General features: G+C 39.1%; 2 protein-coding genes across 4 annotated transcripts; both read right to left on the bottom strand.

The window, feature by feature from the left end:
- Positions 1-307: 307 nt before the first annotated feature.
- TAAR2 (trace amine associated receptor 2) lies at positions 308-17909 on the bottom strand. 2 transcript variants are annotated; one of them, XM_051614999.1, is made up of 2 exons: positions 17828-17909; positions 308-2298 (listed from the first exon to the last, which is right to left on the bottom strand). In XM_051614999.1, exons 1-2 carry the CDS (start codon positions 17828-17830, stop codon positions 1183-1185), a joined length of 1119 nt encoding a protein of 372 aa, XP_051470959.1. In that variant the 5' UTR covers positions 17831-17909; the 3' UTR covers positions 308-1182. The 2 variants fall into 2 exon arrangements, with proteins under 2 accessions (XP_051470959.1, XP_051470960.1); XM_051615000.1 differs by lacking the exon at positions 17828-17909 and adding an exon at positions 7150-7173.
- Positions 8888-18935, bottom strand: TAAR1 (trace amine associated receptor 1). Of its 2 annotated transcripts, none has more exons than XM_051615002.1 (2): positions 18857-18935; positions 8888-12422 (listed from the first exon to the last, which is right to left on the bottom strand). In XM_051615002.1, exon 2 carries the CDS (start codon positions 12316-12318, stop codon positions 11317-11319), a length of 1002 nt encoding a protein of 333 aa, XP_051470962.1. In that variant the 5' UTR covers positions 12319-12422; positions 18857-18935; the 3' UTR covers positions 8888-11316. The 2 variants fall into 2 exon arrangements, with proteins under 2 accessions (XP_051470962.1, XP_051470961.1); XM_051615001.1 differs by lacking the exon at positions 18857-18935 and adding an exon at positions 17828-17909.
- Between the last annotated feature and the right edge of the window lie 4751 nt (positions 18936-23686).

Genomic DNA, 23686 nt, shown 5'->3' with positions numbered 1-23686 from the left:
AGGTTCCTCAGAGCGCCTTCCAACCTGCCATTGAGCATTTTCAGAGATAGAGCATCCACAGCTCTGGGCAACCTGTTCCATTGTCTCACCACCCTCACACTAAAGAATTTCTTCCTAATGTCTAACCTAAATCTCCCCTTTTCCAGTTTTAAGCCATTGGCCCTTGTCCTCTCACTACACAGCAGCTATCACTGGTGTGCCATACTAATAAAGATGTGATAAGCCAAGAAATGAATGGATATGCAGGTGGCTTTTTGGTAGTCAGACTTTAATAAGGACAGAGTATACACTGTTTGCGTACCAGAAGAAGAAAATCAGAGGTACAATTCACAATAAAAACACTGCAGTAGCTGTGTTCAGTAATGACAACTCAGCCAACCTTGTTTTAAGCATGTAAGTGATGTGAACTCTGGCAGTAACTCTTACTGATTTCAGAGGGAGCTCAGCACAGCAAGGACCTCAATTAGAGGCTCCAGTAGAGTATTAAAGTGTGTTGGGGTGAATATGGGGTGAGCTGTCAGCAAGTGTGTTTTACAACATCTGGAGCCTGATATCTAAACAAAGAAAAGACAAGCACATCTCCGAGTGTGAGCAGTGCTCTCATCCCAAGTGCTCCTCCTCCAGTACCAAACACACAGAGAATAAGGGCTGAAAACCTGATTTTGGTGTTTCTAGGGGAAAAGATCAACTTCTAGCCAAAATTACACTCAAATTCTATCTGCTTGGGGATAACAGCAGACTCTGCATCTGCTAATACCCCAGACACAAAAGGGTGACAAAGACTGTCATCATATCAACCTGGGGTATATTCAGTTTAGGAGATTATTGATGATGAATCTCAAGAAAGATCAGCTGCATGCACGCAAGATTAGGTGAAATACTGAGTTTATGGACTGAAATAGAAAAAAAAAACAAACCACAATGCATTAAGAGATTCAAGAGAGACTTAAACTCCTGTAACATTATCACAAGATAGTGTTTCACTCATTGAGAATGAGCAGAAGTGGTAAATCAATTTTGTATAAAATTAACCTGATTTTATTAAAGTAATATTTGATGAGATAATTCTACAGGACTGACTCATAAAATTAGTGTTGTGCATTTCAGACTGTTTACTAGACCATATCCAGTAATGTTTTGTTTATTCTTAATTTCTAGAGCTGTTGTCAGTAGCACAATTTATTACTGTGACTGATCTTCTGAAAAAAGTTTTGTTGTACGAAAATGTGGGTTAAATATTTTGCCTTTCAAGATATATTTGAATGTTTTCCGAAACCATGGATAGAAAAAGCCATATATTAATGGATTGCAAAAAGAATTTAAATACCCAAGCCAGTTTAGAGTATCAAATAAAGGTAAAGGAGTAGAAAAATTTAAAAATGGATCAATTAAGAGTGCAAAAAAACAAGGAAACCAGCATATTAAGAAACCCAGCATAACTATACTCAAAGTCTTGGCAGCTTTCCTATCTTTACTTTTAGAAAGCTCATTTTTCTTATCAGTTTTTGTGTGCCTGTGTGCCTGGCTCAAATCACATATGTGCCTTTGGGAGACTATAAAAATTTTAATATAAATCCCTATCATAATGCAAGCAGGAGCAAATAAACCGACTGTAAATAAAATAGCCCCCCACAGTTTGTTGAACATAATAGGGCATGAGCTTGAGCATTTAACTAACATTTCATAGCCCTCAATTCCAGAAGCATAAGCTTCTGAGAAAACCACACCAAAAGCAAAAGCAGCAGGCACTGACCAGCACACAGCTACAATTTGTTTTATGGCTGTGATGGTCATGGTGCTGATGTAATGCAGGGGGTGGCAGATGGCGTAAAACCGATCCACAGCAATGGAACAAAGATGCAAAATGGAAGCTAAGCAGAGCATCAGGTCGAAACTGTAGTGAACTTTGCAGAATGTCATCCCAAAATACCAGCAGTTCTCCACAGACCTCACCATGCTGTAGGGCATAATGGCAAAGCCCAGCAGGAAGTCTGTGACAGCCATGGAGAGAATGAGGAAATTGGTTGGAGAATGAAGCTGCTTGAAATACGAGATGGAAATGATTATGGCCAGATTCCCAAAGATGGTGAGAATGAAGGCTGCTGTTAAGAACAGATACATTACTCCGCGTACTCCTGGTGACCTAAAGTTCTCAGAACAGGATCTATTTTCAAACTCAAAGCAATCAGTCAGATCCCTTGAGATATTGGGAGAAAGCATAATCGAACCTTTATTTGACTTTTCTTCTGGGGATGCAGTTCCACAGGCAGATTTATTTTTTCCAAAAGATTCCAAATCCTAATATGAGAATACAAGACAAAGTAAGTCAAGAGCATTAATTAAATTACTGAATGAAATGCAGAGGCAAACTTTCTCTTGGCTCAAACAGAGACCAACTGCAACCCCTTTTTTTTTCTGAAATGGTATGTGAAATCTCATAACTGGAAGCTCTTGTAAAATTCATTGCAAATAATATTTAAAACAAAGTAGTTGAAAGTAAACTTATTTGTATCTTAAATTAACTAAATTTATTAATTAATTTATTAATCCATTTTTGGTGCATTCTATTGTATCTGGAGTATTTTGTAAAATATGGCTCTTGTATTTTATATAGATCATACTATCAGTAATTTTTAAATTGTGGAAGAAAAAGATGTATAAACAAGGAAATTTGAAGAGTTCAGTCTGTAAATACTGTGTAGAAGTTACCAATTTCTTCAAACTTAGATTGTCAATCTCTTTTCTGTAGGACAAATACTATGCTAACTCACATACCTCAGCTTTCTTTGAGATTTCAGTTAATGAACTATTCACCTAAATGCCCATCTTAACAATCACAAATCAGCTGCTAAAAACTTCTTTTCCAAATTATTGGTGACGCTAAACTCACCTGCTGTGGATTACTGAGTACTCACAATGCACACATCTGATGGAAATCAGTTGTAAGCTTGGCATGATAAGAAATACTATTTTCTTTCCCTACCTGTACATTTGTTTTCTATCATTATAATTCTGCTTACTGAAAGGGAGTGGAGATGGAGACATGTTTCCTGTAATAGACCGTGGTCCAGCTGCATTAGTTATAAATTAATACACTTGTGAATATGTTCAAGGGTCAGAAAATTCTCTTCATGTATCTGGGGAGAATCAGACCCATTTCTGCTGTCTCTTTTCCTGATACCTTGTTTGAGACTAAGAGCATAGACATAAAACCAGAAAGAATTACTCTTCTCTGCAGCAATTTAATCCACTTGAAAAGAACTGGGTAACCAGCTTGGTTCACTGACTATTTCAAATAGGGGTCACCTTGAAATGAAGAAAATACAGAAACAGAGCAATGAAATATTTAAAAGAATGCATGGATGTCAGGTTTGTTTGTTTGTTTTTAACCCTACCTGCAGCTTTTGCCACCAGTAGATTCTCTAAGTAGATGTTTTCCTGTTTCATTATTGTCCTGCAAAACTGGAATGACTGTAAAGACAGACTCCCTTTGTAACTTGGGTCAGATTAATGAAAAGTGGGCACTTACTTTTCTTTTATAACACTACATTTAAGTCCCAGGAGATTTTGAGTTAAATATATATATAATTTAGGGATTTACACCAAGAAGAGATAAACAAAGCCAAGTGTCTTTATTCCCCAGACTGTTATTTTTGTTTGCTCTATTAATTAATTTACCTTCATGTACAGGTGAGCTATTTTGGTGACTTTAGATAGGTACAAGTCATACCAAAAAGAGTCTTTGGATCGAGAGGCTAAAGTTAAAGGTGAAGAAAAGATTTTCTGTGTTTTAGCTATTTTAGTGGTCAATACATTCTATCTTTCATGGGGTTTAAAATTACCATTTTAAATTAAATTTAGAAATGAAATATTTAGTAACTTTGAAGAAGATTACCCTTTTGTAATTTAATGAGCTGAAACAGCACATACAGTCATGCTAGCTGTATATGTAGCTTTCACATAGTGTGAAGAAAATATTCCCCATAAATTACAGAGATGGATAAAAAGAATCATTAATTTGAATCAATCTATCATTGTCATTTGACAATCTGTTATTTATGAAAAAATAGTAATTAAAAAAACCCAGGAAAGCTAGTATTTGTTTTCTTACAAGAAAAGACAAAGTTAATTCACTATTAACGTGAATAAATGGTGTGCTCTGAGGTCAAAGGTGGATGTTCAGACTTGATGTTGATCCTCATGCAGCTGTATTGAAGATGAGCTACAAGTCCAAGGGTAAATGACTCTTATTCAGTAGAGACTGGATTTTTATTGAATGTGATACTCTATGTTAAAAGAAGAGGGAATAAAATAATAATTGGTTTTTAAATAATTTAAAGGAAAAGTAAGAACACTTAAAGGAGTCTGCCTTCAAGGCAGCTGCTTTAAAGACAAAAAAAAATTTCTGTGGGAAATAAAATGTGAATCTCTGGGATTATCACCAATAGAATCACTTACAAAAATATTAAAATAGTGTTATTGTGTGAAACAGAATTATGTTATCTTTGAAACCTGTCAGTATTTGTTGAGAGAGGTGTATCTAGTAATTTTATTTTTAAATAATCACGTGTGAGATATGCAAGCTTCACACAGATGATCTTTTATCAAAAGAAGGTATTAATGCATAAATCCATGCAGACACAATTATATTAGATGTAATAAATAAAGAAGTCTGTGGATAGAGGCTACACTTTAAAAAGTATTACCTTCAGAAAGCAGTGTCCCCTGCTCCTCACTGTTAGTCCTCCTTCACCAGAGGACAGAAGGCATTGATGGGGAACAATGTGATGTCTCACCTCTCAGAAACGAAATGTCTAAAACTGATAACAAATGTACACTGAACTTCTAACTGAAGAACTGAAACTTCTAAAAGAAACTGTTTAACTGGGTTATAGCGAGACTACAGACAGGACGATAGAAGTGTTCTTTGAGAATTAGTTGTATGAGGCACTGTTGTACTGCAAAGGCAGTGTGGACAGGAAACTGTTGTAGTCAATATTTTCACTGGTAAACTAGTTTAGTTTTATCACACCCTGTGAGTTTCCTCCCTATTGTACCTCATCATTTCCATGTTGTTCTTAATTATTGATTGGAGAGAACTATTTGGTTACTTATTAATACCTGTTCTTATTTCTCTGGGCTGGCTTCAGTAAAGCAGAAATCATGGCAATACAGAGCAAAAGACAAGCTCAAAATTTTCTACAAGAACTGTTTTCTCTGGTTTGTAACTGAGAAAGTCCAGAGAGTATAGGATGCACTCTGTTTCAGTGATCTCTCTTAAGCTGACAGATATCTTTTAGTCAGTATGCTGTGAGTACTCAGTGTTTAAGGAGACTGACTTTTCCTATACCTGTGGGAAAAAGGAAGTCCAGACATCTAGGAGTGGGCTGTGGATTTCCCAGTGCCTAAGTTAGCTGTGGATCTGATATCTTAGGAAACAATTTTTTTTTACAAAGGCTACGGCATAGTCATCACCAAGAAACATTTTCAACTATCCATATGGCTCGTTGGATTTTGGATTTAAAGCATGAAGATGAAAAGATATTAATAAAAAATCGACAAAGTCAGAAATGTTAGAGGGATTAAATTTCATAGAAACACAGAAGGATTTAATTTGGAAGGGTGCACTCTGCCCTATCATCCAGATAATTGAGGAAGATGTTAAACAGGGTTGGGGCCAGTGTGGACCCCTGGGGTACACCACTAGTTGCTGGCCTTCAACTAGACTTTGTGCCAATGATTGCAACCCTCTGGGTCTGGCCATTCATCCAGCTTTCAATCCACTTAACTATCTGCTCATCCAGACTATACTTCATTACCTTCACTATGAAGATCTTATGGGAGACAGTGTCAAAAGCCCTGCTGAAGTCTAGGTAGACAATAACCACTGCTCTCCCCTCATCTACTAGGCCTGTCATTTCATCATAGAAGTTCATTAAATTTAGGCTATGCCAAATGGAAACAGACAGTCAAAAAGTGCTTACAAATAGGCACCTCCTTTTTTCTGAATTAGATCTTCAGATGCAGTAATGTGGAGGCAGAAAAACTACAGATGTAAAAGCCTTTTGTAGAACACTATTTTTGACTGTATTTAGGTGTTTTCTTCCTCGTTTAGTGGGTATCAATGTAGATACCCACTGCAGAGTATGTAGAGGACAGAGAGTACACAATGTGCACATATGATGAGTTAATGATTTAAGGAAAGCCATACACCCTGCTATATTTACACAATTTGAGAGCTCAATTTTTCCATTTGAACACTGCACTAATGTATGTTTTTATCTAGCTGTTTTAAATACTCCATTTTGGAGTTAGGCTTTCCTTACGAACCTTCTGGAAGGGACCTTCCTTTACTCCTGTTCCTCCTCTTCCCCTGTCCTGCTGCATCTGGTGACTGAGGGGCAACCCGTGGGACTTGGCCACAGGTGGGGCCATCACACATGAGGCCATAGCAGGTGGCAGCACAGAGGCTACAGCACAGGGTTATGACCACCAAAATATGAGCTACAGGCATTAAGGCAGTTCATGAGTTCAAAACTTACAAAGCATGAAAGGGAGGTGACATTGCAAACTGTGCTCACTGGTGGCAGAATGGACAGGCAAAGTTTTACCAGTGAAATAGATCTTTTAGTCATGGTGGAGTGATTGCTTTGCACAAGTTATCAGAGAAGTTAAAACATAGTCTTCTGGGAAGTGTTTAATAAGGTCACTAATTAAATGTGTTGACAACAAATTTAACAATACCCTCTGCACTTCATTTACATGATGACACTTTGAGATTGCAGTCAGGAAAATTCTGCTTCACCAGACCTAACTCACAATCTGGTTGGACAACATTATGAGGCATTTTTCTTGTGCTCTCCTAATTTATCAAAATCTTGGGTTCAAATAGAGACCCTGTGGCCTCATTAACACATCTCATTTGTACATCCGCTTCACAGTGAGAAAGAGCTTTGTGCTGCGTGTGATTAAAGCTGATGAGACAAAGTAACCTGGGACTTCATTAAAGTTGCTGTGCTACAGAAGGCACTCAGTAAACAGGAGGCCAGGAGGCTCTTCGGGGAAGTGCCACCTTTAGGTAATAGGACACCAGAGGAAAAAGTTACTTCTGAAACTTTCTGAGCTGGGCCACGCACATAACTGACTTACATTTGTCGGTTATTAAGAACAAAGAGAAATGCCTTCTAGGTGTGGATGAAGGTCACCAGCATTCCGTGTTTGAAAGCCCCTTCTTTCTTCTGCGGAGAATAAACACATCTTGGCCAGACCACTTGGAAGAGAGTTTGTGTTCTGTATGCTGAAAATTTCTTCTGCCATTTACATTTACACTAAATAGACTGTGGTGATCTTGTCAAGCCCTGGTGTTGCGATGGTCACTGTACTGGCTTTGGCAGGGATAGAGTTAATTTTCTTCATAGTAGCTTGTGTAGGTCTGCCTTTCAAATCTGTGATGAAAACAGCGTTGGTAACATACCCCTGTTTTAGCTGTTCTTGAGCAGTGCTTACAGGGCCTCAAGGCCTTTCTTGTTTCTCACCCCACCAGCAAGTGGCCTGGGGCTGTACAAGAGTTTGGGAGGGGACACAGATGGGACAGCTGACTCCACATGACTAAAGGGATATCCCATATCGTATTATGCCCTCCTGGAAGGTCATCTCCTCAGGTTGACCTATTGGCTGCTTATAATTTTTGACGTGCTTTCTCTCCTGAGCAGGAGAGTACAGGGCAGGACATCAGGGAACTGCATGTGCTCCTCTGGGATTCAACAATCCAGCAACCCACCACCCTCTCCCAGCTGCAGCTATTCAGGCAAACCTTCAGTAATAGCTCCATGCATCACTGCCTAGATCCAAAATCTCATTTCAAGTCTCTTGCGAGTCAAGCAAGTTAGAGACAGCATCTAACTGCTAGTTCCAGAAAACTGGCCTCTGACAGAAGCAATTTGGGAGTCCCAGAATCATCACATTTCTGTATTGTGGGATTCACCTATGCTGAGTAGTCCTCATCTCTGCTACCTAAAAAATTAAAAATTATAGAAAGAATAATTTAAAAAATCTATTCTAGGGACTGGAAGATCCCTCTTGGTGGTAAGAGAAAGAGGACTGCAGAGACAATATGTCTTACCTAAATCTGGTTAAGCTGGTGAGATAAAAAACACTGTGAAGATGACTGGTTTATTTCAATGATTGTAAAGAGAGCTAACAATGACTAAAGCAGATGTGGAGCCTACCTTCTAGATGTCTAAACCTAGGTTATGTGGCTATCAGCGTTCAGGAATGTGGGTCTGGTTTTTATGATTCTGAGTAGATAAACTTTGCACTAGGGTCTAGGCCCTGGTTGCAGGGGCATCTGCTCTATCTGAAGTAGAGGCCATCCTGCAAGCAAGCTGGGATCATATTCATTTACAGACTCCATCTGCACCAAGAAAAAAATGCCAGAAAAATGCCAGAATACATTATGAAGAGAGAATGACCAGTTATGAACCCTGGTAGAGCTGAAGTTCTCTGGAAAAATAACAATGTTTCCATATTTTCAGGGAGATAGACAGAGATTAGATGAAGGGGAAGAACCATCTCCATTGATTTCCTGATGTGACTATGTTAATATGTGCTGAACTTACTAAATTTACTTAAAAAGCCTCAGATGAGCAATAGGTGAGCTTTCCTCATAGGGAAAGATCACTTTTCTTTAATCTACAACACTGCCAGAATAAAGGAGGTATTAACTAAAAGCATTTCTAAGACTGCTATTTCAAGAGAGACCAAGATGTCCAAGTGATCACACAGTTCATTTCAGAAGGTAACACTAAGGGTGAGAAAATGAACTACATCAGGCCAGCCTCACTGGAGATGAGGGAAGAAGAGAATTAACCATTAATCTATCAGATAGTTTGTTTAACTTACTTTATTTCAGTGAGAGAAAGTATTAAAGTACTCATAATGTCACTAACAAGGATTATACCCATGTAGTATAGATTTCTTGTTCCTTTTTATGTCATTTTGGAGAATGCAAAATTACAAGATGAAAATGAAACAGTAAAAGAGACAGTCTCAGATCCTGATGTTGCTCTGTGGAAATGTAGCATCATTCAAATTTTATGCTCTTCAACGTAGAGTTCATCAGTGCTCTACTGAGCACAGAGAAGAAAGACAAGATACACACATGATGTGGACTTAATGCAGCAATGTGAATGAAGGACATCTTAGGGTAGAGCATAGCTCTTGCTTCAGTACAGTCAACAGTTTCTCTCCATAGTCTCTTTTCACATACTAATCCTTTTCTGTATGCTCCCAGGACTAGTCCGCAGTCAAACCAGATGTCACAGGATCAGATGTAACATTTCCTTCCATTTGGTGATATGTCAATTCTAGAAAGCCAGGTTATAGATTAAAAAATGACAGCCTATGTGTCTTCTGCTGGTGACCATGTGCTAGTTTTTTACTTACTTGCCCGTCCTTCATGTCCCAATCTGGATATCCTGAAAAGCTGCACACAGATGTAACCTCGACAGCCTGCTCAGCCAAGCACTGTCACCCCAGGCCATTCTTATAACCCTTCTTGTGTTACTTCTCCTGGTGCTTCCACAGACACCCTGCCCCATGCACCCTCCATTCAGGCCAACCATAGCATTTCTATAACAAATTTCTATACCAGCTGTGACAGCATTGCATCAAACAAATCACAGCACCAGGCCACACCTGGAGTATTGAGGCCACACCTGGAGTATTGTGTCCAATTTTGGGCACCTCAATTCAAGAGAGATATTGAAGTGCTGGAGCGAGTACAGAGAAAGGCAACAAAGCTGGTGAAGGGCCTAGAGAAAAAAAATCTTATGAAGAATGCTTGAAGGAGCTGGGAATGTTTAGTTTGAGAAAGAAGAGGCTGAGGGGAGACCTCATCAGTCTCTACAACTACCTGAAAGGTCATTGTAGAGAGGTTGGTGCTGGTCTCTTCCCACAGGTAATTATTGATAGAACAAGAAGGAATGGCTTCAAGCTGCAACAGGGGAGGTTTAGACTGGACATTAGGAACATTTTTTTTCACAGAAAGAGTGGTTAGACACTGGAATAGGCTGCCCAGGGAGGTGGTGGAGTCACCATCCCTGGATGTGTTTAAGGGTCGTTTGGATGTGGTGTTGGTAGATATGGTTTAGGGTTTAGGAGAAAACTTTTTAGCGTAGGGATGATGGTTGGACTTGGTGATCCCAAGGGTCTTTTCCAGCCTGAATAGTTCTATGATTCTATGATCAGACAAAACAAGAGTATGTCCAAGCTAAAAAAAAGTTCTGTAAGATACAAATTAGTGAATTGCATCAAATCCTTCATTCATCATTTTCTGGCATTGTCAGGTTCAATATTGCTTTTCACTATTGCTTTTCATTTTGTACACAATATTTTTCCTTGTATTTAATCATGCTTTTGATCTCATTAAGCAGCAAAGCCTTAAGTGACAAACTCACATGAGACAAGCACTAGTTGAAATGGAGACAGAAGGAGCAGCACTGTCCCATCTTCCCTCCATGGAGTATCCTGTTTTGGCTGTTTATGGACCTGTTTATGGACCTCTGTAAATATCTTGAAAGGAAGGAACAAAACTTAAAAGCTTTGGGTTTATTACCCAAAGATGTCTAGACATTCAAACAGAAAGGCTTTTCTGCTTTCTAGAGGGTAATAAATCAACACAAATATAAAGACATCTACAACTACCTGAAAGGAGGCTGTAGTGAGGCGTGTGTCGGCCTCTTCTCCCTGGTGACCAGCAACAGGACAAGAGGAAAGGGGGTCGAGCTGTGCCAGGGGAGAGTCAGGCTGGATATTAGAAAAAAATTATTCACAGAGAGAGTGGTAAAACCTTGGAACTGGCTGCCCAGGGAGGCAATGGGGATGTTCAAAAAAGGCGTAGACATGGTGTTGCGTAAGATGGTTTAGTGGTTGAGCATTGTAGGGTGGATGGTTGGACTTGATTTTCTTGAAGGTCTTTTCCAACATTGATGATTCTATGTTCCAGAAATTAATCTGCTGTATTGGAGTAATTTCTTAATGTTTAAGAGCAGAGATATAAACTGCTGGAAGTTTTTTCAAACTTCAGTCTTACTTTCCTGTGCATTGCATATAAACAGTTATAACTACAAAACCACATGCAAATCCCAGTCTGGAATGAAAGAAGATGGAAAGCACAATAGTCGCTTATCTAAAATCTTACCAGATTTAGTCAATGAGTGAACAAATAGGTGTTTCCTTCTTTTTCAGATCTCACATCTGGAAGTTCCACCTCCAGGCGGAAATTCAATACCATGAATCCAACAAAATTAGAGCATGTTACTCTAAAAACAAATGAATCCTGGAAGAGTCCTGTTGAAAAACTTTTCCAAACAGAATAATTTTTAATGCCCTGCGAAACCACATGTAAAAAAATGCATAAACAATTGGGTTAAATGTAGAATTTAAATAACCAAACCAGACCAAAGCATCAATGATAATAGGAGGTATGACATAATTCATAAATGGATTGGTTGCTGTGAAGAAGAAGAATGGACTCCAGCAAATGAGAAACACTCCTATTATTATGCCTAATGTCTTGGCAGCTTTCCTTTCTCTGCAGAATGAAATATGTTGCTTCATTTCAAATTGCATCTTTTTTTGGCTAATTGCATCAATGGATCTTGCCTGCCTCTTGGCTATACAGTATATTTTCCTATAGATGTACAACATAACAAATCCAGGGATGTAAAAAGACACTGTGGAGGCCACAACACCTGAAGTTTCACTAAACATGACAAAGCATCCTCCTGCACAACGTACACGATTATAAATCTCTTCTGCCCCTCGCAAGTTTAGGTCTAGAAAGATCATCCCAAAAGCAAAAGCAGCAGGGATCATCCAACTTACAAATATCATGACCAGGATAACACCATTATTTATCTTTGATCGGTATCTTAGGGGGTCACACACAGCAAAGTAACGGTCGATGGATATGAAGGAAAGATGGAAGATGGAAGCAGTGCTCAACATAATGTCCGTGCTCGTGTGGATCTTGCAGAACAGCTCCCCAAAGTACCAGCAGTTCTCAACAGAGCGCACCATGCTGCAAGGCATGATGAGGAATCCCAGCAAAAAGTCTACTGTAGCCATAGAAAGTATCAGGAAATTGGTAGGTGTATGGAGCTGCTTGAAATGTGATATTGAGACGATAACTGTCAAGTTACCAACCACTGTGGCCAGAATAATGCAAGCCATGAAGATATACATGGACACACGGATACTGTTTGACCAGCTGTTCCTTACGCAAGAGCTGTTTACGGAGTCACAGCACAGCTGCATCCTTACTGAGGTGTCAAATCCGCATAGATACGCAGCACAGATACTGTTTTTTCTAATGCTGAGATGTATTTATAACTGTTTTTTTCTCTTCTGTATGGGGAGAGCTGCAGGGAGGAAAAAAAGGGCAATTGTAAAAACCTTCATTTATTTAGATGTGTAGGAAACACACATTTCATTATTTATGAAGTATTAAACTATTTTGTAACAATACTTTTAACAGAATAATACTTTTCTTGTGAGACTTCCCTTGAAATGGGAGTCTCATTTGATGAAATCAACTGTATGTCCTGTATAGTGGGCAGATGAGAAGATCTTTTAATTATTTTCTGTTTAAACTGTCCTAGTCTTCTTCATCATCAAAATTGTTTGGAGTACTGTGTCTCTCCCTTTGCTCTTGAAAATTAGTAATTTTAGATTCTGGAGCTCCCTCAAATAATTTTTTGATACATGAATCTAAGATCTAGAAGTCTGAAAACAGAAGGCTAAAGCTGTGGACCCCAGGCTCAACCTGTCCCCCCAGCCCTCTCCAGCCACAAGTGAACCTGCTGTGCAGCCTGGCCAAACCAGATGGCACTGCCTGACCAGATCAAGTCTTACTACAAAATTATTGTAGGCTTTAGCTGTAAGAAAAAGATCTAAGAGGAGAAAAAAAACTTTTCTGACCTTTTGCTGCCAAAATACAATGGAAGAGCCTAACTAATCTGAAGCATTAGCTGTTGTATACACAAATATCCTTCCTGTTGGGCTCTAGTTCAGTTCCGTGCTAGTAGTTTAGCATTATTTTGTAAATTTATGATGTTAATACTCCTTTTAGCCAAGGCATAAACATGGAGAGAAAAAAATTCTGAACATCGGTTTAGTCTGCAACTGAGGACACAAATACTAGCTGTCCTCTCATATTCACAGTAGCATGTTCCGTTTGTGAGTCTCTTTACAAAACTGTTTCATGGAAGTACTTAAGCACTTAGCAAGTGATTTTCATTGTTGAAAGATCTGGTTTTCCTTTAATTAACAGAGAAGCAGTGCTGTGAAAAATAAAGAACATTAGCAAATGCTACCCAGCAGCATTTCCATTATGGTGTAACATGGTTGTTTAAGTCAGAAAAATACTGACATGGCAAAACCAGCTAGAAGTAATTTAGCCCATTTGCTTCAGGACTTTGCTGCCTCTGGGTATTGTGGACAGAACACAACAGAATAATTAGATCTTTTTCTATTGAAACAAACATTATTACAAGCACACCATGCAGTCAGAAGCTAAATGGAAGCTGAATATAGATGACAAACTAGAGTTTACAAAACCCTGACAGCTACAGGGTTATAGCTAAGAGCTTGTGTTTACAGAGGGGTTTTCAAGTAGTGCCAGGTAGTGGCATCCAAGTGCCAGGGTGAAGGTGCATCCAGAGGCACTCTCAGGAGTATAGGCCACAATCCGAGTATATTTATTTACTCTTTGGGATGCCTCATTTCCCTCTTTTTCTACCTCCTAATGTTAATCACCATCTCTGCTCTTTTCCACTTCACTTTAATTATCACTTAATGTGTTTCACTTTTGGTCAGTCTTTTCATGTTTATTTTCCTGCCTGTTACTCCTTTTTTTGGTGTATTTATAGCCAGGTGGAGGAGGGACAGCCAGGTGGATCTTTATTAACTCAACGTTCAATTTTCACAGCAGAAAGAATTAAATACTGAATTAACTGCACATACTGGACATAATGATAAAAGTTTTTTAGTTAATTCAGGTTATAAATGTGTCACATAGATTTAAACCTTCATTTGTTTTATGTGTAAATAAAGTAAGAGAGTAGAACAGGCTATGAAACCAATAAAAAAGAATTAAGATGCTATCTCTAGTTTTCTGTTTAAAAGAAGAACAACTTCCCTATTGTTCTTTGACAGATAAACTTTTTAACCTAAAAAGAAATACAGTCTCCCCTGGAAAATATGTTTCTTAAAAAAATATTTTCAGGAGATTTTGGTTTATTTGTTAAATAAAAAGAAGAAACTCCAAGCAAAATATTAAGCAAACTGATAGTGTGTGCCGTTGCTTGAAATGGAAACAAAATAAATCAAAATTCATGTGTCAGACTGCCCACAGGAGCTAAACATGGAGTAAGTTTTCAACAAGAAAGCAGAATACTTCACTTCCATAAGTGTTTCAAATTTTAAAATTCAATACAATGGAAATATGAAGAGGTATCCTTTTAAAAACCTATCCTTCTACCTTTCTTCCTTCACGATGGGTAGAAGTCTGCTCTTCACACTCACTTGTTTTCTGCTCATTGAGTGGCAACTCTTCCTTTTGAAGACCATCTCAAAAGACAGCCTCTTCACCATCATAACATCCACAGTTGGAGCAGCTTCCAGAAGCCCCTGGCATGTTTCTGGAGGATGTTTGGTACAATGAATAGCCTTCTTGGCTCCTTGCTCAGGAGGAGCTGTTAGTGTGAACAGTAGCTCAAATGGTTTATTTTGTCACCTACAAAATCATGGCTGCAACAGTGAGATTTGTTTAATGGGACTTATTTGTAGGCAAATTTACCTCATATGGAGTTCATTTACTTGTTTGATTAAATGTGTAGTCACCTTGTGAGCAGCCCAAGACCATCTAGGTGCAGAACAAAAAAAATAGCCTCCCTTCTGTAAGCTTCTAAAATATAGTAAAATAGGCATGTATAGGTAAGTTACAGCAGCATGGAAGATTTCCTTGGAATGATATATTGTGTACAGAGCAACCTGATGTATATTTACCAGCCTAGTTCTGATTACTCTACTGAACAAACAGGTTTAATCTATCAGCCTAATCAGTTAATAGCTATTTGCAAGATACAGCTACTAAAAAGGTGTTCAAAGTAAACACCTATTGTTGGCTGTGTGGGAGTCACAGATGAGGAACATCAATTTTTTTTCTCCATAAAGGACCATGCAGCCTTTTAAAACAGTGATACTATTGAACATAAAGGACTGTTAATATGGTGACCATCAGCTAAAGCCCAGTTATGTGGGGTACCTCAGGGTTATATGCATGAGGTAATTAAGATACTAATTATTGCAAATTACACTGCAGGACCTGGGTTAGCTGCTTCATTATATTATGTGCACAAAAATTAAAAATAATGCAAACAACTCAGTTTTTTTATTTTTATTGAGGCTGCACTCATAAAGGGGCTGGAGTGTTGCAATGCAAGGTTCTCCTTGCTATGAGAAGAGGGCTTGGCAACCAAAGAAAGAGCAGAAACAACCATCAAGCTGAGTGAGAATTGTTCAGTGTTGGGGAAATACCAAAGAGACGTTAGGCAGCCAAGTACTGGTCTCTCAGAGAGGTCATCACCCTTTTGAGATTCATAGCCGTGGGCCTTTCTAGAAGCCAGACACTTCTCCTCTACGAGGGAAAGTCTAGGCCTTGGTAATTACCATCTTGACATAAATATTTTGGGGCTTTGTGAAACCTGGTCTAGTGGGCGGTGGCCCTGTCCACGCAGGGAGTTGGAACTAGATGATCTTTAAGGTCCCTTCCAATCCACAACATTCTATGACTCCATCATACATTTTATAGGAAGGTAAAATTTAGGGGAACAAATCCATGTTGCCTCACTGTACAAAACTCACAGTTAAAAAGAAGTCTGGTGGCCAGTTCATTATGGGAACTTAGTCAAAGGACACCCCCGGGTGCACACACACACTGTTCTGCTGTGCCTCCTCTTTGGGTGATGCAGTGGCCAAAATTCAAGGGAACCATTGGGAAAGGCAGGTCTGCTTGAACTGTTGTTTTTTTTTTTCCAGGAGCAGGTACCTCGCAGCAACCAGCCAAACTTCTGGGGGACCATCTGGGGCTGAGAAGCCTTCCTCTGCCCTGAGCATCTCTGCTCCACTGCAGGCAGGCATGCAGCAGCCACCTGTGAAGTCTGAGGTTTTGTTTTGGAGAGAAAGCGACCTGGTGATGCTAAAAGTAAATTTTGTCCCTGATATCAGGGCAGCTAGGTTCTCATCTCTACTTCTGAAGAAGTCATGACTAATCACTGGGACTGGCCAGCCTTCCTGCTCCTACCAAAGTGTTCTCTGGGACAAGAGCTGCAAGCATCTAGCACATGCTTTGCAAAGAGTGAGTTTTGCTCAGGAAAGTAGTTGAGTCATCATCCCTGGAGGGATTTAAAAGAGATGTAGATGTGGTGCTGAGGGACATGGTTTAGTGGTGGACTTGTCAGTGTGCTAGGTTAATGGTTGCACTTGATGATTCTAAAGATCTTTTTCAACCAAAAATATGCTGTGATTCCAAAGGGGAGGAGGGAGAGTGGACTGGGGCTGGTGAGCATGACTCCCTGCAGTGGGGATGTGACCAGTCTGGGGGTCAACAGATGCCTTTGGCAGCCCCACAGCAGCAGGGGCTGCCTGAGGCCAGAGGAGCTAGAGAGTACAGCAGGATGTGTCTGTATAGACTGTTTTTGGAGATGCCCTTCACTCTTCTATAAAAGCCAACCCATGGGCATAGCATTTAGCATTCCTAATCTCTGTGTGTACCAGCTTGTACTGAACATTGGAAAGGAATGAACCACAGACCTAAAGGAAGCTGCAAGCATGGGGAGGGTGGTATTTAATAGCAACTTTACCAAAATGAATTTAAAATAGCAGTTTCTAAGGTATCAAGATAGTTAGCAATTAAGAAGAACAAATTGACAACTAATTTAGAGCAACAAGGAACACTTCAGTAACAAGTTTTCATGCTGTTGGTGCAGATGCTTAAAATGGGCTTCTTAGTGCTAATGTGAATCATGGAAATATTCTCATTCGTACTGTTTATGGTATCAAGGAGAAGTATGTCAAGCTCTATTTTTGGAAGACCTCAGAACACATAAATAGCAAATGTTTAACAGCCTTTTGAGTCTGTAATACATTAAAACAGTTCTAAATCAAAATTCAAAGTAAAAACTTGTCTACAAAATCATTGCTGTGGCTTTCTTTTCTGCAAAACTTACATTTCCGCAATAATTAGTTTGCAGATTTTTGTAAAACATAGAAAAAGGGGTGGTGTCCCACTGTCTAGCCCATCTCATTTGTTTTTAAAACATAAAATAATTAACATGGAAAACAGCACAGAAGGGAACGGAAATAATGGAAAATAACACTTTTGCCAGCCCATCTGAAAAATTATTTAAAATAATTGTTAAAAAATTATTCTGTCCTTCCTAGGCAAGACTATGAAAGGAGCACTGGAAATGGGAAGAAACAGAAAGAGGCTCAGGAATCTTTTATCATGAAAAAGGAAAGCAGCAGAACAGCACTGATTTCTGCTGTGATTATTTCAGCTTGCTTTTCTATGGGTACAGTTTGGTCATTTAATCAAAAATACCATTGTACAGTATCCACTAGGCAAAGGAAAGTTTCTTATTTTCATATGGTTCATTTTAAAAAACAGCTCTCTGTAGAGGGGAGCCATAGATTTAAAACTACTGGAGGCTCTAAAGTGGCTCTAGGGTTGGAGAGGAATTTGAAAATATGTAACTCCACTCACCATTTATGCAGTCCTCTGGAAAACAGACACAGCATTACAAAAAATTATCTTCTTAATTTTCCATTCCTATGTTTGAAACCTGGGGGAAAATGCACAAATTCCCAATGAGTTATTAGTTCTAAATAAATACTTCATTATATGGGTTAAACAAGAAGATGTGCCAAATAGTAGTTTGAATGCTATTGCTTCAAACCTAATGCAATTCCATTGAAGGTAATCTGAAACTAGCCTAGATTTACACCATCAATTTAAAGATCTGGTGGGATGATCGATTTCTAGATTTTTTCCTGTGTTTCATATTCTTACTTTTCAATGGAAGCCATCACTTTGTTGCCAACTGAAAAAGAGCTGTTTATACAGAGTAATGCAATGTTTGTGCTCTTTCTCCAAGTACAGTGCTTAGGATCAGGGCTATAAACCCAAACCTCAAGATACATGCAAATTTCTGAAAAGCACAGAGGAATAAAAATTTCCAAGGAAATAATGCCCTCTCTCCCCAGGAGGGTGAGCAAATCCCCCAGGCACAGTGCAGAGCAGAGGCAGTGAGGTCCCCTGTGCCTCTCCAGTGCTCTTGTGCACCCACCAATCCCATGGGAGTTAATTTAGGACGGTGGCTGGTTCGTAGGTATGTGAAGGTCTCCAAACACCACGTCCGTTATGCAGGCAAACGCAGGAGTCAGTGAGCTGGAAACAGGTAACACCCCAGCTTTGTCATTCTGCATCCTCACAGCCCTGGAATAACTTAACAGAAAATGAAGAGCCTGAATTCACAGTTGCGCATTAAAAGAGTTTTGGCACCTAGCTATCTTTCTCTTTCAGCTGTTGAGAGCAAATAGGCTTTTTTATCATCTCAGCCACCGCCAAAACCTCATTGCTGTTGGTGATACAGAAAGAACACAGCGATCTGTGCAGAACCACTATCACCTTCAGTTCTAACTACAGAAGATTCATCTTTGAAACAAAATAATTTCTCAGACTAGCATGTTAGAAGCTCACATTATTTCAGAGTGCATGACAAGTTGATGGTACCTGCTCAGGAGTAATTTCCTCATCTCGGACCTGTGCAGCCTGTAGATCCAGTGCAGTGGTGACTCATCCCACATGGAACATCACACAGCTGAGCAGCTGCAGCCTTGGTCTGACTCTGGTTTACAGCCTGCTGGAAAGACCTTTTTAACAGAATGACGTAAATATTAACCATTCAGGAAAGATAAGCAAATAATAGATCTGTTTTGACTGGAGCCACTAGTATATGCAAAGATGACAGCATTTAAAATAAGTTAAAGCCAAACTCATGGAAAGAAGCAAACAAAATAAAGACAAATATTTATTATGGTCAAAGTAGAGATGGAGCTAACAGCACTGAACTGTTTTTAAGATAGCTTGATGTGTCTCTCCCTCCTTTCACTTTTGTGCAATGTTGCAAGAATTTAGCAATTTCAATACTCTTTGAAAAAGTTGTTTATTTATCCCAGAGTAGATATTTAAAAAAAAAAAAAAGCAAGCCCAACCACAATACTTCAACAGCGTCTGAGAACAAGACCAATTAAAAATATATTGTTTCCTCCTAATTATAAAAATTCTGCTTGTCTTTTATTTACTATGCTGTAGTGTTTATCTGCTTTGTAACAGCAGGGACTTAAGAGGTGTTGATGACCTATTTGTGTATCTCATACTGTACCAGTGGAACAATGTCTAAATATGGCCAAATTACAAATCAGACGTGGCCAAACTGCAGCTCATTGCTTTTTAAAGACAGCTCATTGGCCAGCGTCTGCATCTTCATACAGAAATATTTTTAGTATTGCTGTGGAACTCAAGAATAAGAGTCCTTCCAGAAAGAAGTAATCCCAGGGAGGAGAACTGATGTGCTTTGGGTCAGCCTTCCAGCTCTTGCTCCACTGAGGCTTCTCAAGAGTCATGAGCAGCATCTGTGTGGCTCAGACTGCAGTTTCTCTCTGGTGATTGGGGTGGGCTTGGGAGATAGGAAAGTATGGCCCCGGCAAAGGGACAAGGGGCTGAACAAGAGGGAGAACTCTTTAAATGAAGGTCTTGAAATGCCACATTCCGGTCTGGAAGTGCGGCTATTCTATTGGAAGCCACTGAAATCTAAAATTGCCAATAAAGGCTTATATGTTCGTAAAGAGTCTGCTGAAGCCTCTGCTCTCATGCACTACTCTCTGTTGCCTTTCACAAAAGCTGGATTTAGCAGTAATTCCTAGAAGTATTGAAGAAGCTTGATTGTTTCTACTTGCCCATTTGCAAGTCCAGTGGACTCCAGATGCCATTTTTAAGGAAGGGGACCTCCCAGTGCCATCCCTTGTTTCCACAGTTCTTTGTTCCTGCAGGAAGCAGCAGTGCTGTGCAGGAGCATTGCTGGTACCATGGCATTGCAGGAACAGCAACTCAACTAGTGCAGAAACTCCCAGTGTCAGCAGCTGTGCTCTTCTGTGCCTACCCTCACTGCCCAGTCTCAGCAATACATGCATGGGCAGCCTGATTTTTCAGCAAATTGTTTCATTTTTTTCCTCAGTAGCAGCTCTGTGTCCTTTGAATATTCTTTTTTGGTCATCGAAGGAGAAGTAAAAATGCACTGGAGTTAGTTTGTGCTTGATTTACTTTTTGTTATCAAGTTCCTGTTTGCTAGCCACCTCCTGCACAATACCTGTGAGACTGAAAGGGAACAGATGGCAATGACAGGAGGTTTAGCTGTTTAAATGTGCCTCTACCAGCCTGCATAACTTTTTGTTCATGCAGGTGAGGGTTAGTGAAGAGAAAGTAAATATTTCTCTCTTTTCTATTCTTCCTCCCCTTTCTTCCTCTCTGTAGTCAATTTTGTTATTACCTGCAATTGTTGCTGCTTCTTCCTTCCTTGCCTTGCAACCCCTGCTTGTCCCAGCTGCCCACTTGGACTAATGCCCTAAATGGACCTCCTTTGTACAGATCTCTTTCCTCCTTTTTAAGATGCTGTGTCTGTATCTGTTACCACACATTATTAGGTGGGTCATTTCACACCGCAGGTTTTGAAGATTTCACTGAACATTTGTTCATTTTCTGGGAGGATGCTAGGGCTTCATTTTTACACCTAGTCAGCACTTGCATTAGAAGCCAGCGACAATCATGTTTTGACTATATACAGTATTTTTGTAATATTAATTATTCTGGCATCTCAAGCTAGCTGCCTAAATCAGTGTAACATTAGTTACTTTGTTCATCATCTCCTCATCTCTATTAGAAGATAGATAAAAATTACTCCTGGAAGTGCTGTGATTGTAAATGTTCATAAGACATCAGGATATTACCCAACGATGAGCCTTGGCAAATCAAAGAGGGGAATGGGTTGCATCCTCAGTGACAGAAAAACAATAAATGTAAGGAAAGACTGCAGAAAACAACTGGCATTGTAAGACTCCCTTAGCAACACACAAGAGTTGTTACATTAGTGGTGCTCAACCCTCAAATGCAAGAGGTTTTGTGGCTGCTTTTTATTTAGTCTAACTCTGAACTTGGAGGAATCCCTGCAGAGGCTGATGTTAACTTGAATAAACCATTTAAAATGCCTAGTGTAATACTAAAGATATGCTCAGAAACCCTTCACCAAAACGAATGTTTAAGCCTGTTGCTAGGTAATGATGACTGATCAAATTTAAGGATTTTTGTGTAGCTTTGGTCCTTATACACACAGCCATCTGATACTCCTGAGTTATAGCTAAAGGACATCTGTTACAAAAGGCACCACACGTATTTTTACGCACACTTGCCAAAGATTTCTGTCCTTCAGCCTAGCTACCAGGAAATAAACCACTGTCCATTAATGACAACAGGTTTACAGCTTGCTCTTCCATTTTATATCTCAGTGTCAGATATATTTGATTTCTTCTTAGGCAAGCAAAATTCTTCTTTTGAACAATGACTTTCCATTAATGAATTATTGTCCTCTTGCAAATTGATTAGGTTAGCTATTGCAGCAAACTCAGCATGAAGAAATCTCTGAGAAAGCTGGAGCGGACAACCATGAACCAATGAGGGGATGGGAATTAAACAAACATTTGTACATTCTTGATCAATTTTTGTACAGTTTGTCAGGTGGGTGACACAAGACACTGAGGATTTTACAGGGCTAGTGAACCTAACTTCTGCCAAGGTGGAAGCTATATAATTCACCATCTTTGTGAACTCTCCTGGGCAGAGCCAATGACTTCCAGCCCCAACCAAACCCAGTCAAGTGGTGTGAGAGCCTCCATGCAGGGCACACTAAAAAAAACCCCAGCCACAGAATACGTGTGTTTCTGCAGATGTATGATCAGCAGATGTAAACTGATGTACCACCATTGATTCTAGTAGTAGCATAGCAAATTCACTGCCCTCATTTGACTTTATTGGACCTCAATAAAAAAGACCATTAATTCAAGATTTCTGGGTCTTATTGGAGACAAAATAAAAAAAAAAAGAAGTGAGAGAGCTTTGAGTATCAGATAACAACACTTAGCAAACATAGCAATAAATGCTACGTGGAAACTCAGAAAGGTCTCTAACGAGGCAATTCTGTGATTCTGTGAAGTATGAAGGAATGTGTTATAAGGAGCTTGTAACTAATTAGAAATGGTATTGGCCTAAAGTTCACTGTACTCTCCTTGCTCAACTTAATGGAGTTGATGCTAAGGCATTAAAACTGCTTGTCATTATTATATTTTGCCTAAGATTTTCATAAAAGTTACAGAATGAGGTTTAGATTTTTTCAAAAGCATTAAAAAATGGATGTGATTTACAAATGATGTTTTGCTGAAGAAAATACAACATCTTTTCCCTAAAGAATCCCAAAACTATAACTGAATAGTCCTTTTTCAGTGTACAAAAAGCAGTCTCAAGTTGCTGGAAAACACAGCAAGGTGAGTTGCAGAATAGAAAAAAAAAAACCATCCTTTGAACACTGATCTTAATGTTTCTATGTATTTGACTTAGGTAAATTCAAATATGTCTCATACTGCTAACAGTCATTTGGAAGTAAATGTTCAAAAATTTCTGTTACAAAAGTCAACACTTGATCTTGAGGATTACCTCTAAGGTACTAAGTTATATTTTTAAAATGTTTTATGCTAATATGTTTTGCAGTACACAAACTAGGCAACCAACCATATGCAAATACTTATTCTTCCTGTGTAAGTTATTTTGCTTTTTCCACTTTCCTGCCCTGATGGTGGATTGTGAACACTGTCTGGCTGAGGTGGGGTTATAATCTGGGGCTTGGTTAATTAGAAATGTATGAATTCTCCAATTCAAACTCAAGTCATGGTCATCCTGTCTATTGCTAATTATATCTGCACTGATTATGTGTGCCTAGGAACAGTGTTCCATACTGGCACTAGTTTAACTAAAATCTTCTTTTTCTCTCCATGTGATCAGAGACATTGTGGACAAGTAGGTCTTGTTTGCTTTAGCCAGCATCAAGGTATAAGAAAGAAATACTGAAGGCTTTTCCAGCTCAGAAAATGTTGGGGTATATTAGGATAACCTCTGGAGTAAGTTTTGGGGTGAAGTCATTGATGTGAAATATGTATAACTTACTTTGTTTCTTCTCCTCTGGCTTATCTGTCCCAGCATCAGTAAACACTCGTGTTCTTTCAGAAACTCAAATTCTGTCCCATAATGAAAATGGAGGAGAGGATTTTATTATTACTTTTATTACTCATGATTTGATGCATCAGTCATTTGTATGCTTCTGTATTCTGTAAGTTGCATTGTTTGAAATTGGCATTTATTACAAAAACTCACATTTCCTAAAACTGAACTTAATCTAGTCATTGTGACCAAGTTCCTCTGAAGATCTGATTGGCTTTTGAACTTCTTCCAGGGAACTCT

The sequence above is a fragment of the Apus apus genome, chromosome 3, assembly GCF_020740795.1.
Source record: "Apus apus isolate bApuApu2 chromosome 3, bApuApu2.pri.cur, whole genome shotgun sequence".
In the NCBI taxonomy this organism is placed as follows: domain Eukaryota; kingdom Metazoa; phylum Chordata; class Aves; order Apodiformes; family Apodidae; genus Apus; species Apus apus.
The sequence above is the reverse complement of the archived record's forward strand: the minus strand, read 5'-3'. Positions and strand labels throughout refer to the sequence as shown.

Excerpts from the sequence above, each read along its gene's own strand:
- TAAR1 (XM_051615002.1), bottom strand. The coding sequence starts at position 12,318 with ATGCAGCTGTGCTGTGACTCCGTAAACAGCTCTTGCGTAAGGAACAGC.